The 16168-nt window shown below is 32.2% G+C and overlaps 3 protein-coding genes across 3 annotated transcripts in view; all 3 read left to right on the forward strand.

Annotated features, from left to right (window-relative positions):
• LOC21392707 overlaps positions 1-1001 on the forward strand; it is a 10831-nt gene extending 9830 nt beyond the window's left edge. The window contains exon 6 of the mRNA XM_024166616.1: positions 1-1001. Within this exon, the coding sequence (XP_024022384.1) occupies positions 1-911 (911 nt within the window). The 3' untranslated portion in view covers positions 912-1001.
• Positions 1002-8566: 7565 nt separating this feature from the next.
• Positions 8567-8923, forward strand: LOC112091883 (TMV resistance protein N-like). Its single transcript, XM_024166596.1, has one exon. It carries the CDS (start codon positions 8567-8569, stop codon positions 8921-8923), a length of 357 nt encoding a protein of 118 aa, XP_024022364.1.
• Positions 8924-14185: 5262 nt separating this feature from the next.
• LOC112091884 (TMV resistance protein N-like) lies at positions 14186-15151 on the forward strand. The gene has a single exon (XM_024166597.1). It carries the CDS (start codon positions 14186-14188, stop codon positions 15149-15151), a length of 966 nt encoding a protein of 321 aa, XP_024022365.1.
• Positions 15152-16168: the final 1017 nt, after the last annotated feature.

Raw genomic sequence — 16168 nt, forward strand, 5'->3', positions numbered from 1 at the left:
GGGAAAGGAATATAATAAAGTCCTCACAAAAGTTTCTGACAAGTACTGAACAACTCGCAATGGAAGTTTCAACTTCCATAGATAAGTACAGAAGGGAATATGCAGAGAGGCGAGTTTTTGACAATACTGACCCGGTCTTATTCCACTCCAAACAATCATTTTTGAAGAATTGGGAGAGCATGCAAGAAGAAGATACTCCGTGCAAATTGTCTGGTACTTTCAACCATTTGCATATAATGGCAGAGAGTATACTCCCCGTAAGCGATTCGCAAAACCTGATCGAAACTCTTAAAATTCTGCTTAGAGAATTCTTCAAGCATCGCGTCCTAGTCACACTCAGCCTAAAAGGACATATAGTCTTTGCTTTAAAGCATTTTGTTCCGAGCTCACCATACAATTTATGTTTCCCTCAGAAGGGGATTCCAAAATGGTTTGATGATCACCAACTTAATAACTCTATGGTGGCAATTGCACTTCCTCCAAATCTAAGCCATGACAAGAGCTGGAAGGGGCTTGTCATATGTGCATCCTTTTCAGTGAATGAGAATCCAGACGCTTTTTCGAAAGGATCGTTCCGGGTTCTCTGTCACTTAGCAAGCGAAGGAATTTGCTTGAATCCTGTCGCGTTATGTTCTGTCACCAAAGATAAAATCAAGTGGTTGTACGTGCGCGGGTTCATTTGGTTGGCCTACATTCCTAATGTGATGCTCGCAGAGCTGAATGGAAAGAACAGTGTGGAGGCTAGGATTTACAGTCAGTACCCCGGCTTGATTGTCGACAAGTGTGGCATCCGCTTACTGTACGAGAAAGATGTGGAACAACTTAAGCAAACAATAATCCAGTGTTGCACTTCATTCGTCGAAGATTGGGATCTCATGGATAAATTCGTAGCAAATGAAGATTATGAATAATGATCACGTACCTTAGCCCATCCAGGGTCCACCAGAGTTAGACAAGGTTTGTCTTTACCTCCCTCCGGTCATTAGTCTCGATATTTTGAGCAATATGATCTATTTATATACGTATACATTAGTTAGTAACTTATTTATTGTATACTCAATATTATAAGTTTTTATGGAGATGAATTTAAATAAGAGAATTTTCTTTCAAAATGGAGAATTAATGTGTTCCTCATCTATTGATACAAGTGAACGTTTGGTTCACAGATTTACAATCATGATTCATAATCATTCTCGGTTTGCATGTGTTTATTTTAGAAAAAATACTATAGCGAGCCACGAATCATGATTCAAACCATGATACGAATCCTCATACCAAACACCCTAACGCCCCTCTCAAACTAGTAGCTCGAGAACCGTTAAATGCAAGAAAAACCTTAACTTAATTAAAATGGATAAAACTGTAAAATGAAAAAAAAAAAATCTCTACTATAAGAATAAAATTCTTAGAATTTACAAAGATCACAAATATTAAATCTCAGAATCTTTAAACTGGTCATGGGACCGTAAACCATTTTTGCTCAGTTAGCTGGAACATTAATTGTAGAACTTACCTGCATCATAAGAACTATATAAGCGCCGGCTTAGTAAGTAAACTACACATAATTTTCATGTTTAAAATACTTTTCTTTAATATTTATGGCTCTTTTGTATAACATTAGTCTTGTGTTATTAGAACCTTTTGGCCCTCTTGTATAACATTAGTCTTATATTATTAGAACCTCTTTTAAGTGACCCCTATTTAATTAGAATCTCTCATTCTTTAAGAATTCGACCATTATCACATTTTCAATTAGTTCATAATAAGCGCAAAATTTCACAAAAATATTCTTAAAAATCTCATAAAAACATGTCAATAATTACATATATAAACTAAAAACTATCATTAAATGTATATTACTGTTCAAGTGATGCAGTAGTTGGTTTACTTATCTTAAACTTTTTAAGATAAAATCTAACTCTACTTATTTTTCTCTCTCTATCTCTCCTGTCTTTTTTTATTTTTTATTTTTTCCTTTTCTTTTCTTCTTCCTACTTCACGTTTCCTCTCTTTCAATTAATTGCCGAGCCATATATAAGTAAGAGATGGAAATTATATCACCAACTTGGCGGAAGACTTGCCAACGAATCAATTCATGACAAATCAATTCTTCATGCTTAAGTAATTGACGGGGAAACTCCTTGTGACTTGCACGTGTGGGCTTTCATCCTGATCTATTCCAATTATCCAACAAGAGCTAAATATTAAACTCATAGATTAAAAGCTGTTCTCATATAGTAATTGACACATCATGCTTAGCCTATCAAAACCTATGTAAAATAACTCTAAAGTTCCGTAAACGCTATTTTAATTTCATATCACTTAGGTATACTAGTGCTTGAAAAATGGCGAATATTACATTCTCCTCTTCTTAAAAAAATTATGTCCTCAAAGTTTTGGCAATTCTAATTTCTCCATCTGATCAATTGTCCTCAAATAATTTAAAACCAAATGACATAAATTCAATATTAACTGAGTACTTAGTCTCATGATACTCTCATTATGTCTCCATAATCATGTCTCTATTGTAATGCCCTTCCCAAACTAGCAGCTCAAAAACTACTAAACTCATAAGAAACGTTAACTTAATTAAAATAAATAAAATTGTAAAATGGAAAAAATTATTTCTACTACAAAAGCAATCCTCAAATAAAGTTTTTAGGATTACAAAGATCACAAATTTTAAATCTCAGAATCTCTAAACTAGTCATGAGACCGTGAACCATTTTTAATTAGCCATCTAAAACTTAAATTATAAGGCTTATCTGCATCACAAAAACGATATGAGTGCGGGCTTAGTAAGTAAGCCACAAATAATTTTCACTTTTAAAATACTTTTCTTTAACATTTAAGATCCTTTTGTATAATATTAATCTTGTGTTATTAGAATCTTTTTCAAGTGGCCCCTATCTTAGAGTCTCTCATTCCTCAAGAATTCAACTATTATCATATTTTCAATTGGTTTATAATAAACACAAAATTTCACATTATACTTCAGAAAATATTCTAAAAAATCTGAGGTAAACATGTCAATAATAATACATATAAACTGAAAACTATTATTAAAAAAGCTGTTCTCATATAGTAATTGACACGTCATGCTTAGCTTGTCAAAACCCATGTAAAATAACTATTCCATAAACGCTATTTTAATCTCATATCGCTTAGGTATACTTGTGTTTGAAAAATGGTGGATAGTACACTACAAATGTGTAATTTTGTTTCGCACATTGTGTAAGGTGCATATTTTCTTTTAGGGTTTAATCTCGTAAATTATCTTTAAGGTTTACTTTAAATCCCATTTTGGCTATGACGACCCTCCTTTAAGGCCGCTACTGTAGTTAACTTTTTATCTTATACTTACTGAAATTTCTTAAAAATTTGCAGAACATTTTAAAAAAAAAAATCTTATAGTAAGTATAAGATACGAATTGCTTTCTTAACAAAATATACAATCTTAACATATCTGTTCTTAAAAGTATATAAATATAACTATATATATATATATCTGCTCCTTAAATCTTACTTACTAATAGTCATAATCCTTAAAATCACTTAACATATAGTTTCAGAGTCATAATTAGCAAAACTATTTATAACATAAAACTGATTGCGGAAATACTGCGAGCGGTATCCATTTCCCGATCTCCACATCGTTCGTCCACTCGCCGTCAGTCCATCAGGCATTATATGCCGGTTGCTTACTTATAGTATAAACATTCTATAATGAGCTTTCGCTCAGCAAGTAAGAACTACCTCTCGCAAAATAATTGTAAGTTCACATGAATAAATATGCATGAGCCAATTATGTTGAATTATGATGTCTTATCAAAGTCTTATTATCTTAACTTATCTTCTCTTATCTTTCTTTTTTACTGATGGGCCCGAGTGCTCGTACCACTTGCGCGCAATCATCGGGACTTGAGGGTTTGCAAGGACCCCCATGACACCGAGATTATAACTGAATTGAATGCTTCCCTCTCAGAGGACATTAGTATATATATATTTTTTTCTTCTCCCTTGGGAGTCTGGGTCACCCCCCTCTCAGAGGCTGGTACGACACTCAACTGAGATTATTCTTATAAGTTCTTCTTGACTTATTAAGTGTATGCAGCATGACGTAGCATAGCCTACATAACATTTCATGTACTCAAATACATATAATTCATGTGTACTGTTTATTTTAAAATTATTTATACTGTAGGCGAGATTCCTACTTACTTGATTTTCAAAGCTGAAATCCGCTTTTCGCCTATCAACCTAGTCTCTTGCTTTCTTCTGAAAATGAACACCCATTAAGAGTGTGAGATTAACTGTCATTTGCTATTCTATTTTAGCAACTTATGAAGGAAAACCTAACCTTTTTCATAAGGCATATATTCCTTTCCTTTACTAAAGGATAATAATGATTAATTTATTAAACCCTCAAAATCTTATTTTCCTTAATTTCCCTTGGTATGATATTAAGGCCCAATTCGGCTTAGAACTTATACGTAGCATTCTAACTCTTAAGCTCCTGAAATGTATACTCCAACGGAGTCTCTTAAATTAATGCGGGCGTTGGACCCACATTAATCTTTAAAATTCTACGGACCTATCGTATTGGGCGCGTAGGTGCCCGTCGGGATTATTAGCTCGATAAACCACTAAATTCTTTGAAGACAACAGTTTTTCTTGAAAAAATTTTCTGCGAATACTTTCGTTAAAATGAGGTTTAATACCATCGTATTTTACTGAAATCACATCTTGGGTTATTTGATAACTTTTTGTTAAAACCCACACTGTGTTAGTTTTGTTTCGTTAAAACTGTGCAGTTTCTAAAATTTACATTTTACTATATCTTAGAGTTAGATTTCACAAATTTGTTCTTCGTGACAATTTTTCGTCTCGTCGAGATCTAAAATTATCATTTTTAGAGAAAATTGAAATTCGGCATCTAAAGGCCTCGTTTGGCTAAAAACAGTGGCTGCTGTTTTTTTCTTGAAACAGTTTTAGTCAAAAACTGTGCCATTTTAGAAATCTGTGTTTTAGTACATCTTAGGGTTGTATTTTGAAAATATGTTCTTCATGAAAGTTATTTGTCTCATCGAAATCTAAAATTGTCATTTTTATAAAAAACCATGATTCAGCCTCTAAAAGTCTCGTTTGGCTAAACCAGTGGCTGCAAGTTTTTTTTTTTTTGAAACTGTGTTGGTCAACTTGTTCATTTTTACAAAATGGCCTTAAACTTGCTTTTAGTGTTAAAGTTGGGTTTTGTCCCATTCACAGAAAAATGTTCAAAACATCGAGGGCTATAAGTTCAAGCTTTGAAACACCAAAAAATCTCTCTCTAGGGTCCTCATTTTCGCGTTCAAAGTAACCACAAAATTTTTCCTCTAACCGAAAATAAGCAACTTAGGTCAAATATAAACATACCACATCAAACTAATCTCAAAGCTTTGAAACACCGAAAAATCTCGCTCTAGGGTCCTCATTTTCATGTTCAAAGTAACCGCAAAATTTTTTCTCTAACTGAAAATAAGCAACTTAGGTCAAGCATAAACATACCACATCAAACTGACCTCAAAACTCACAAAACCAACATAAAACTCACACACCCTTATTACAATCTCATCTCCTCAAGAATCACAAATCTACATCCATAAATCCACGCTTAAAGTTGGCTAGAAATTAATGGAGAAGAGTTTAAGAACTTACCCTTGAAGAACTCTCTCTCTCTCTTGAAACCTTTGAACTCCTCTAAGATTTGTTAATGGCTTGGAACTAGAAAGTATAAGGAAATTTGAGAGGACTATTTCTACATTCAAACTTTACTAAAACATGAGAAAGAGAGGATTTAGAGTTTTTTACCCTTGGAGGAATGTTTGACTAGTCTCCTCCTAGAATCCCTTGATCTCCTTCTTCTTCTTCTATTGCTTGCTAGTGGTTTAAGGTTAGGAGAGTGGAAGAAAATATTTGAGAGGAAGTGAAGGGGTGTGGCCGGATTTGGAGGTGGAGAGAAAAGCAAGGAGGGAAAAAAATGAGACCTATCATATGTTGGTCCCTTTTATAGACCACTTTGTGATCATTATTTAACTCCAATTTCCACTCATTATTCAACCAAATTTTTGGTTCAAACCCCCAATCTTGGCCGGTTATGGAAGGAGAAAAGAAGAAGTAATTTTTGTCATGATTTCCCCTTCAACCAGTACTAACCCATCACACCTTACCATGTCATCCACTTGCACACTCAACTAGCTAAGATTTTGGCTCTAATTTACTATACATGGCCGGCCAAAGTGGAGAAGGAGAGAGAAAAATGAAATCTAACCCTTGTACTTTTGTCCACTCCCTTAAGTTACTCATTAAAACTGTTCAAAATTATACTGACAGCTATTTTCTTATGTATGTGTGTACTGGATGCTAGTTCGTACTGTGCTTGGAGATTCTTAAAATTAAGATTCTCAAACTGTATCTGTACTGGAAATTCTTCCGTTTTAAAGTACGGTGAGAATTTATCGATCGAATTTACTTGATCGGAAAAACGTGAACTTAACGTGAAATCTGTTATAGAATTTAGGAATATAGATGTTAATTCCAGAAATCCTTCAACCACAAAATATATATAATATATTTTTTTCAAGAAAATCCTTGACTTAAATACATGAATTACATTATTGAAATTCTGAGATTTTCTTGGTCACTATATTGGCTCCTAATTTTTCAAACGTTCTACAGTTAGTTCTTGAAATTTTATTCTTTTTTAGTAGCGATCATTCCGTTAATTTAGTGTTAAATCTTTAACGAAATCTGTGAAAATTCGAGACGAAAATTAAAAACATATAAAGTTTAGGGGCAAAAATAATACAAAATTTTTTGTTAATTTTTATAAATAATCTCATAATTTCAGCTGTTTCTTAATTTAAATTTATATAAATTCCGTCAAATTTTAATGTCTAGTTAATGAAATGACCGAAATTGAAATAAAATAAAACTTCAGAGATTATCTCTGGAACGTTTGAAAAATAAGGGAGTAAAGTGGGTTGAATGTAAGCCTTAGAGACTGCATGCGTAATTAATCCTTATTTTAGGTATCTTACAGTTTTACGTTCGACTTATACGTGCATGCAGTTGTCTCAATCATCTTATACTCATACAATGAGTGAGGCCTGAAGAGAACAAGCTCCTTAATTTTTCTCCTTCTAGAAAGCCATATTTTTCTTCTTAAATAATTAAAAGGATGTTCTTGGTGATGTTTGTTGAAACTGCATATTAACCTCGTGCTCCTTGCTCCTTTACATCTCAGACTCGGAGGATCACGCTTAGTAGGAAAAATGCAGAATTGAATTTGAGATATTGACTGATGCATGGAAGATCAAAACAGAACTGTTTTTTTTTTTTTTTTTTTTAATGTGATTTTCTTTATGAAAAATTTCAGAATTGTTTTGTTTTAATGTGAGTTCCTTTATGAAAACATGTGTGAAAGACTTCTACTGTTTATGTAGTTTAATATTTCCGCAGTAAAGCAACTCCAATGTGCAAAGTGGATTTTCACATTTTTTCTTGGGTTTAATTTGAGAGTTTGGATATAGCATGTTGAAACAAAGAACCAAAAATATTGTGTGTTACCGGTGTATTAAGGAAAAAGAAAATTCTACAGTGGAGTAATGTTGTTTTGCCCTATTGGTAGAGCAAGTTTTTGTTACTTGTTTGATTAAATTTTAATGGACTAATAATTTATGAGTGGGAACATTTCTTTATCATAGCATCTATTATTTTTAACATAAACACTCATAGATCATGTTGTTAAATTTAATCAGATGACTAATAAACTTTTCTCTGCTGGTAGGATAAAGGAACATAAAATTTTTCTGAGAAAAATGGTGGTAGAGATTTAACAATGCCGTGTCCTTGCCTGCACTACAAGACATGGTCTAGACTCGTTATGTTTTTTTTTTTCCTTTTATAAGAAATAGTATGTTAAAAGTAATTATATTAAATACATAATATTTAAGGATACTGCTAGGGACAATATTTAATGAAAAAAGTTATATTTACCAGACTATATAACTGTCAGATTTGAGACTTTACCTCATAAATTATCGCTGATAATAGTAGAGGGATCAACATCTTGCGCACCAACATTATCAGCTTTGGCTTTCTGTGATTTATAATGATACGTACGATAATAAACAGCAATACTAAAATTTTAAGTCAAGACAGTTGCACCAAAATTTTTTTTAATGAGAACAGTTAATATTCGGCCCCGGTCATAATGTATGATAAATAGCTTCAGCAAGAAAAAAGGACGCTATATATACAGTTACACTACTGGTTCAGCTAAGTCTACACATTCATATATACATATGCGTGAATTTTGCTCAGCTTTCTGATTCAAAAAGTGACGAACTTTATATCTTCATGCCATTGAATTAATTTCCAATGGCGGAAACTTCAGCTTCTTTAACGGGGCTGAAAGAATTTGACGTCTTTTTGAGTTTTGGAGGTGAAGACACTCGTGAAAATTTCACCGCGCATTTATACGAAGCGTTGGTGAAGAACGGAATCAAGACCTTAATGGACAACGATGAGCTTGAGAGAGGAAGAGACATTTCTCTTGACGTCTTCGAAGCTATCAGGAAATTCAAGTCTTGTTTTCTCGGAAAACTATGCCGATTCGAGTTGGTGTTTGGACGAGCTCGCCAGAATTGACGACAGAAAAGAAGAGAAGGGGCTCATATTCTTTCCAGTTTTCTGTGATGTGGATCCGTCGCACATAAGAAAGCAGAAAGGGAGTGTAGAAAATGCTTTTAAGAAGCATGAGAAAAACTTGCAAAATGAAATGGGAAAACTGGAGAACTGGAGGAGAGCTTTAAATCGGATAGCTAACGTGTCCGGTTGGCATTTGACAGATTATATTTACGTAACTCTGTTTAGTAATTAGTTTGTCTTTCATTAGTTGACAACAATATGTAATCTTTGGCTAGCTGTTAGTTGTGTGATTTGATTATATTATTACTGTTAGTTAGTACTCTTTGACGAGTTTAATATAAATCATAAATGATCTAATTAAGCTTATATAATACAAATTACGTTTAAAAGTCTAAAAACACTATAACAAACTTAGAGAAAATATACTATTCCGAAGGGAGAGTATAAAAATAATAAAAAATAAAAAAAGGCAGGTGATTTCGTGGCAACATGGACTGCATGAATCTCTAGTCTCCATCTCTATCAGTGCTTCTAAAGTCTAAGGGCCCGTTCAGTTCGCTGATTTGAGTTTTCAATTCGAGTTGAGATATCACTTTATCTGAGAGCTTTTAATTGTAATAAAAAAGTTAAATGTGACTTTTTGTCAGAGTTTTTAACTGTAACAAAACTGAAATTGAAAACTCGAATCGGTGAAAAGAACGAGGCCTAAACTACGGCCATCTCAATACTTTGTAGGCCTTAGACAAAAACTTTTATGGGGCCTTTTTTTTTTTAAAACAAAAAATCATATACTAAAATTTTTTTAAAAAAATTATAAACTTTCGTATTCCTTATTTGAATGGAGTGTTATTTAGGGTGTTTCATAATTATTGACTAAAAAACTCATATCTGGCACCAAGCTCGAAACCTCAATGAATGTTATACAATTAGGTATTAGAAAAGAGGGAAATATGTCTAAAATTACCATAATGTGGGCACCCTTCTAACATAAATGGCAGTTTTTCCAGTTGATATATTTCTTAATTTCTTGTGGAAGGCAAGAGAGGTTGTGTATGCATATGCTAATTACGAGTGAACTTTTTGGGGTAAACCGAAACTTGAATGTGCAATTTATACAGTTGTCTTGATTTTGAATGGCCAAAATTGTTCTTGTTTTTCGATCCTCCATTTTATAGAATTTAGATAATGAATATGTTTATTTTAGTAAGGAGGCGAAAATGCCAAGAACAAGATAGAAAAGTAGATGGTTTGTCATGGTCTTATACAAATTTATTATTTATGTCATTTTAAATATTTTCTTTTCTTTTATTGATTGAATGGATATAGTTTTTTGAGTGGAGTGACATAAATAATATTTTTTACCATCTTAAATAGTGTTTTTGATTTTTTTCCTGTGTTTTATTTTGGTTCCATGTTTTGGAAAATAATTAAAAAGTGAAGTTTCATTCATTAACTTGAAAAATTAGCAAGTAATCAATGAGAAAAATACGCCATTTCTAACAAAAATTATTAAGACATTTTAGGGGTAACAATCACCAAATTAAAACTTAGTTAACCTCATTTTCTCGCACCTTTTCCTCCTCTTTATGATGTTTTCTTTCTCTTGAATCCATAAATGTAACTATTTTATATATCCTTTAGCTAGCGAACAATGTAGAAAGAAGAAAATTATTACACATAGTTTTCATCTTTATGGCTAAATAAAGATGAACCACAGGCTGTAATTTTGGTTTTTAGGTATTTTTTTAGAGTTGATTAGGTGTAAAACATTTCGTAGTTATTTAGTGCATCTTTTTAATCTCAACCGTTTAAAAATGATCGGGCGGTTGATATTCCGCACCCTACCGGCAGGGAAAAGTACATCCCCTACCATAGATTTAGATAACAAATGGAAGAAGCTTTTTTTTTTCTCGAGAAACTATAATCAATGCTTATTTAAATCTCTTATATTTTTAATTTTATTCAATTATTTTAAATATTAGATTATGTGTCGTCGCATTGAGTCATACTCAAACTGACAATTTTAATTGTTCGTAACCTTGTTGTAAGGGCAAACAAGTATGCCCCACGATAAATTATTAACTTCTTTGTGATATAATAATAGATTTATAAAACAATTGTTTGACATAGGAATCCACCCTACTGATGGGAAATTTGAATCACCAAGGCTTAAACAAAAAAAAATGTTCCTAAGAAAACACTCTTACCAAAGCATCATATTGGGGAGCCAAATCCCCCTACAATAATCTACACGCTTTGAGTTTTTTCTTTTCCTTTTCTTTTCTTGTTTTCGTAAGAAGGTTGTCTCCAACCTTATTTTCTTTCCCACGTAATGTAGCTAGTGCTGGAACTTTGGACATGCCGCCCATGACTGTTCAAAAATACCGAGTTTTTGCCTGAAGCTTGACCCGACCCGCTCAAAAAATTCGGGCCGCCCGCCCAAGCCCGAAATGCCCTTGAACGGGCCGCGGGATTATAAAATAATCAAAGAAAAAATAAAGGAGTTAAAACTTAAAAATAAAAGAAAAATAAAACACCTAAAACTCACTGTTTAGAACTTCCATATGATGATCAACAACTAAATATCTACATTTTACTTTACTTAGTATTAGTATTAGGATTATGATTCAACACGTATGGAAAACAAAAGAGAGAAATAAAAAGTTACAAAAAAATAATAATAAAGCATTGAAAAGAGAGGGGGAAAAAAAGAAGCATCAAAATGGCGCGTACACAACTACATAAAATGAACAGTATAATTTTCACCCATTCTTTTTATATTTAGCATTTACTATTTGGATAAGATAGGATTTAACATTAAAATTATAATAAAAACTGAAAAATCGTAACATATGATGGTCTATAATCTAGGTTATTCTTTTTGTTTTTTTTTTTAGTTTAAGTGTTTGAAAAGGGAAAAAATGAAACAAAAAACGTTGAAAGAAGTAAAGAACCAAAACCATTTCCAAACAAAACAACTCATTTTAGATGACTAAAAAGGAAATAGAGAGCTATGACGGCTCTTTTATATGTGTAGAATAATATTGGTCCCGAATGAGGCAATAAAAAAATGGGTAGGGCATATTTTTGAAATTTCATTTTAATGGGACAAATAGATAATTAGAAAGAAATTTATGAGAACAACTTTTAATATGGAGTATATTAGAGTACCACAGAAAAAAACATCAAAGCAGGATAACCTTTAGATAAAATTTATTTAGGGTAAATAAAAGAAAAAAGTTAAAAAGAAGGGTAAGTAGGAAGAATATAAAATTTTAGAGAAAAAAAGAAAAAGAAAAAAAGAGAACATAAAAAGCCAAAAAAAATCAGCAAAAGTAAAAAAAAAAAAAAGGCTAAAATTGTGCATTGAAAGAAATTTGTGAGAATAATATTTAATATATAGTATATTATAGCACTACCAAAAAATTCTAAATAGCATAATCTTTAGAAAAAAATTAATTGAGGTAAATGAAAGAAAAAAGTTAAAAACATGGAAAGTATAAAGAATATAAAATTTTGAGAGAGAGAAAAAAAAGAACATAAAAAGGAAAAAAAAAAAAAAAAACAAAAACAAAAACAAAAGAAACCATGAAAACCAAAAAAATAAATAAATAAATAAATGTTAAAGCTGTACGTTTTGGACTACCAAAACGCCACAAGCATTTCTACTCTTTTATATAGTAGTGATAGTGACGTTTGACCGCTCCACAATAGAACAAAGAAAGCCACAGAAATAGACCAAAGAAAAAGCACCTTTTTATGAGCTTTTTATATTTTTAATCAAACGAGGAGACATAAAAACCCAAACAAAGGGATGATGGTTGAAACTATGGAGAATTGGAATTTTTTATTGTAATTGAGTCCCCCCCTAACAAAAAGGGCTCAAATTTTAACAGATTAATAATTTTAAGTATAATCGTAATATATTTTAAGTAGACAACTGTACAAAATGTTTTAATAGCTTCACCAAGGACAATGTGTTTGTAAGATATCATTTGAATTCAGATGAATTGATTGCTCGAGATACACACACACATATATATACACTACACGCACAAAAAAGATTAGCAAAAAAAAACTAAAAAACTAAAAAAAAAATCGTGCCGACGAATTGATTTTCAATGGCCGAAGCTTCAGCTTCCTCAACTGAGCCGAAAGAATTTGATGTCTTTTTGAGTTTCAGAGGTGAAGATACTCGCGTAAATTTCACCGCGCATTTGTACGAAGCTTTGGTGAAGAATGGAATCGAGACCTTCATGGACAACGATGCGCTTCAGAGAGGAAGAGACATTTCTCGAGACCTCTTCGAAGCTATCGGGAAATCCAAGTCTGCAATTGTTGTTTTCTCGGAAAACTATGCCGATTCGAGTTGGTGTTTAGAGGAGCTCGCCAAGATTAATGACGAGAGCAAAGAAGAGAAGGGGCTCATAGTCTTTCCGGTTTTCTGTGATGTGAAACCCTCCGACATAAGATGGCAGGAAGGCATTGTAGAAAATGGTTTTAAGAAGCACGAGAAAGACTTCCAGAATGAAATGGGAAAAGTGGACAGATGGAGGAAAGCTTTATATCGGATAGCTAACTTATCTGGTTGGCATTTGACAGATTATAGGTACACAACCCTAGCTAGCAATTTCTTTTTTTAGATGTCGTTGATTTCAACGATTTAAAATTTTAGTTTTAGATTACTACAATTAAAATTTTTTAAAAGATTATACATCTAATTTTTTTTTTGTTATATTTAAAAATTTTATAAAATATGACATTTTAACTCGAATTAAAAGACCTTAATTGTTGTTGTTCATTGTTAATTAGTACCATCTTTGAAGATTTTACTGTAAAGAATCTAATTTTATAGCAATATTAGAAATAGCATCCAAAATGTGTCTTGATAAAATAGATATATAATACAAAACTAATTCCAACTTCAAAAAATAAAAAATAAAATAAAATAAAAAATTGTTCATATAGTTGATTTTGAATGGAAAAAATTGTTCATGTATTTCGATCCTCCATTTTTATAGGATTTATACAAAGGACTGTTTATTTTAGTATGAAGGTGAAAAGTCTAAGAAAAAGATAATAGATATTGTCATGTTTTATTTTGGTTCCATATTCTGGAAAATAATTGAAAGAGAAATTTCATTCATTAACTAGAAAAATTACCAAACGATCAATGAGAAAAGCACTCCTTTTTAACCAAATTAAGACTTAGTTAACCTCAACTTCCTGCATCTTTTCCCTCCTTTATATGATGTTTTCTTTCTCATGAATGCATAAACTACTTGTGTAAATCTATTGACTTTCAGTGTAGTACTATATATATTGTAGAAAGAAAAAAAAAAAAGGTTACTTGTATGTGTTTTTTTCATTATGGCTGCTGGGCTTGTTGGAAAACATTTGAGTTGATATCTTTTATAGGAAACAGTATCCGGATGCCATTCGGGATATCATTAAAAAGATTTTGGAAAAGTTGCACCCCAAGGACATAGTTGGAATGGATTCTCGTATTCGAAATTTCGAGCCTTTCTTGAATTGCAGATCAGGAGAAGTTAACAAGGTCGGGATTTGGGGAACGGGAGGGATTGGTAAGACAACTTTCGCTGAAGAAGTTTTCAAAAGAATCCGCGGCGAGTTTCAAGCTAGTCACTTTGTTTATAGAGTCAGGGAAGAATGTGAAACGGAAGATGGTTTGACTCGTTTAAGAAAAGAACTTGACGAAAAATTATTGAACAAGAAAGCTTCGATGAAGGCGCTTATCGTTCTAGATGATGTCGATAATGCAACACAAATAGAGGCTCTGGTTGGGCAGGTTGGCTCAGGAAGCAAAATCCTCATAACAACGAGGGATGAGAACTTGTTGAAGGATTCTGGTGTTAGAGATGTGCATGAGGTCGAGAAATTAAATGATAAGGAAGGTCTTCAGTTGTTTTGCGCGAAAGCATTCGAAGGGAAACACTATCCTCACCGTTTTTACGAAGAACTATCGAAGGAATTCGTAAATTACGCCGATGGTCTTCCTTTGGCTCTTGAGGTTTTAGGCAATTATTTACGGCTTCACAAAAGTGAAAAAGAATGGAAAGGAGAACTAAAACGTTTACGGGAAACTCCTCATGAGGGCATTACTAAAGTGCTTCAATTCAGTTATGACGCACTAAATTACCAAGCCAAGGAAACCTTTTTAGATATCGCGTGTTTCTTTAAAGGAGAGGACGAATCTCGTCTGATAAAGATATTCGAAAGTTGCGATTTTCATCCAGACAGCAGTCTAAGTGTCCTCGTTGCTAGATCACTAATATTTGTTACAGGAGGAAAAGTATGGATGCATGATTTAATTCAACAAATGGGATCGGAAATTGTTCGTAAAGACCATATTAGCGATCCAGGGATGCATAGCAGGTTGTGGCGTGACAGGGATGCCCTTCGTGTGCTTCAAGAGAATATGGTATGGCATATTGATTGAAACGAGAAATATTTCTTTCAAATTTTCCTGAACTTTTTTTTTTTTTTTTTTTGAAAATGAAGTTTTGCCAAACAATTGACCAATTAGTAACTACATGTACTCTACTATATGAACATTATTTCTTTGTTTGTTATTATATGATTATTAGTTAATCATGAACGCACGCAATTAGTTTTCATGTTGGAGCAAAAATGTACTTCCTTTAAAAATACCTCTAGTTAAAGTACTTCATTCAAAGCATATCATCCTAAAATAAGAACATTCACATTAATTGACTGGTATTCGAAGTCATTATTAATTCTTTTTACAAAAAAAAAAAAAAAAGGTAGGATATATTCTCAAATTAGATGAGAATTAACCTTAAAATTCACGTAGCTAGCGAACCAGAATGCTTTCACAGAAACATGCATTCTTTTAGGTTGCAAAGAAATTAAGTAGAACATTTTTATTCATTTTATGAAATAAAGTAACTACGTACGTAATCACGATTAAATTTAAAAGACAATATAAAGATTAAATGCCAATGTAAAGAACAATATAGGATTTTTTTTTTTTGCTTGAGAAAAGAGCAGTATGGTTTACTTCTCGTTTGTAACAATATGACAAGATCAAATAAATAAAAGTAAAGAAAAGTACTATAGTTAATTTCTCTACCATAGGAAAAAAAAACAAAAAAACTATTGAATGTATAATGAGTCTAAATTTAATTTTTTTTAGTTAATAAGGAGTCCAAATTTAGTGGCTAAGCTAGCAATTATTTTCAGTAGGAGTCCTATGAAAAATATTAGTAGGGGAGCATTCAATTGAAATTTTAGAAAAAAAAAAAAGGAATAAGAATCAAATTTCCTAAATTTTGGAGTGGGGTTAATGTGCCTCCACCAGAACGAGTAAGAATAGTAATTAATAAATAACAAATTACATAATACGTACTTTATGTAGTCAAGTTCTTTCCTAACCATTCTCAAGCACTTTTGATCCTTTTTTTTTTTTTTTTTTTTTTTTTTGGTAAAAATATTT

The sequence above is a fragment of the Morus notabilis genome, unplaced genomic scaffold (assembly GCF_000414095.1).
Source record: "Morus notabilis unplaced genomic scaffold, ASM41409v2 Scaffold1604, whole genome shotgun sequence".
Lineage (NCBI taxonomy): Eukaryota > Viridiplantae > Streptophyta > Magnoliopsida > Rosales > Moraceae > Morus > Morus notabilis.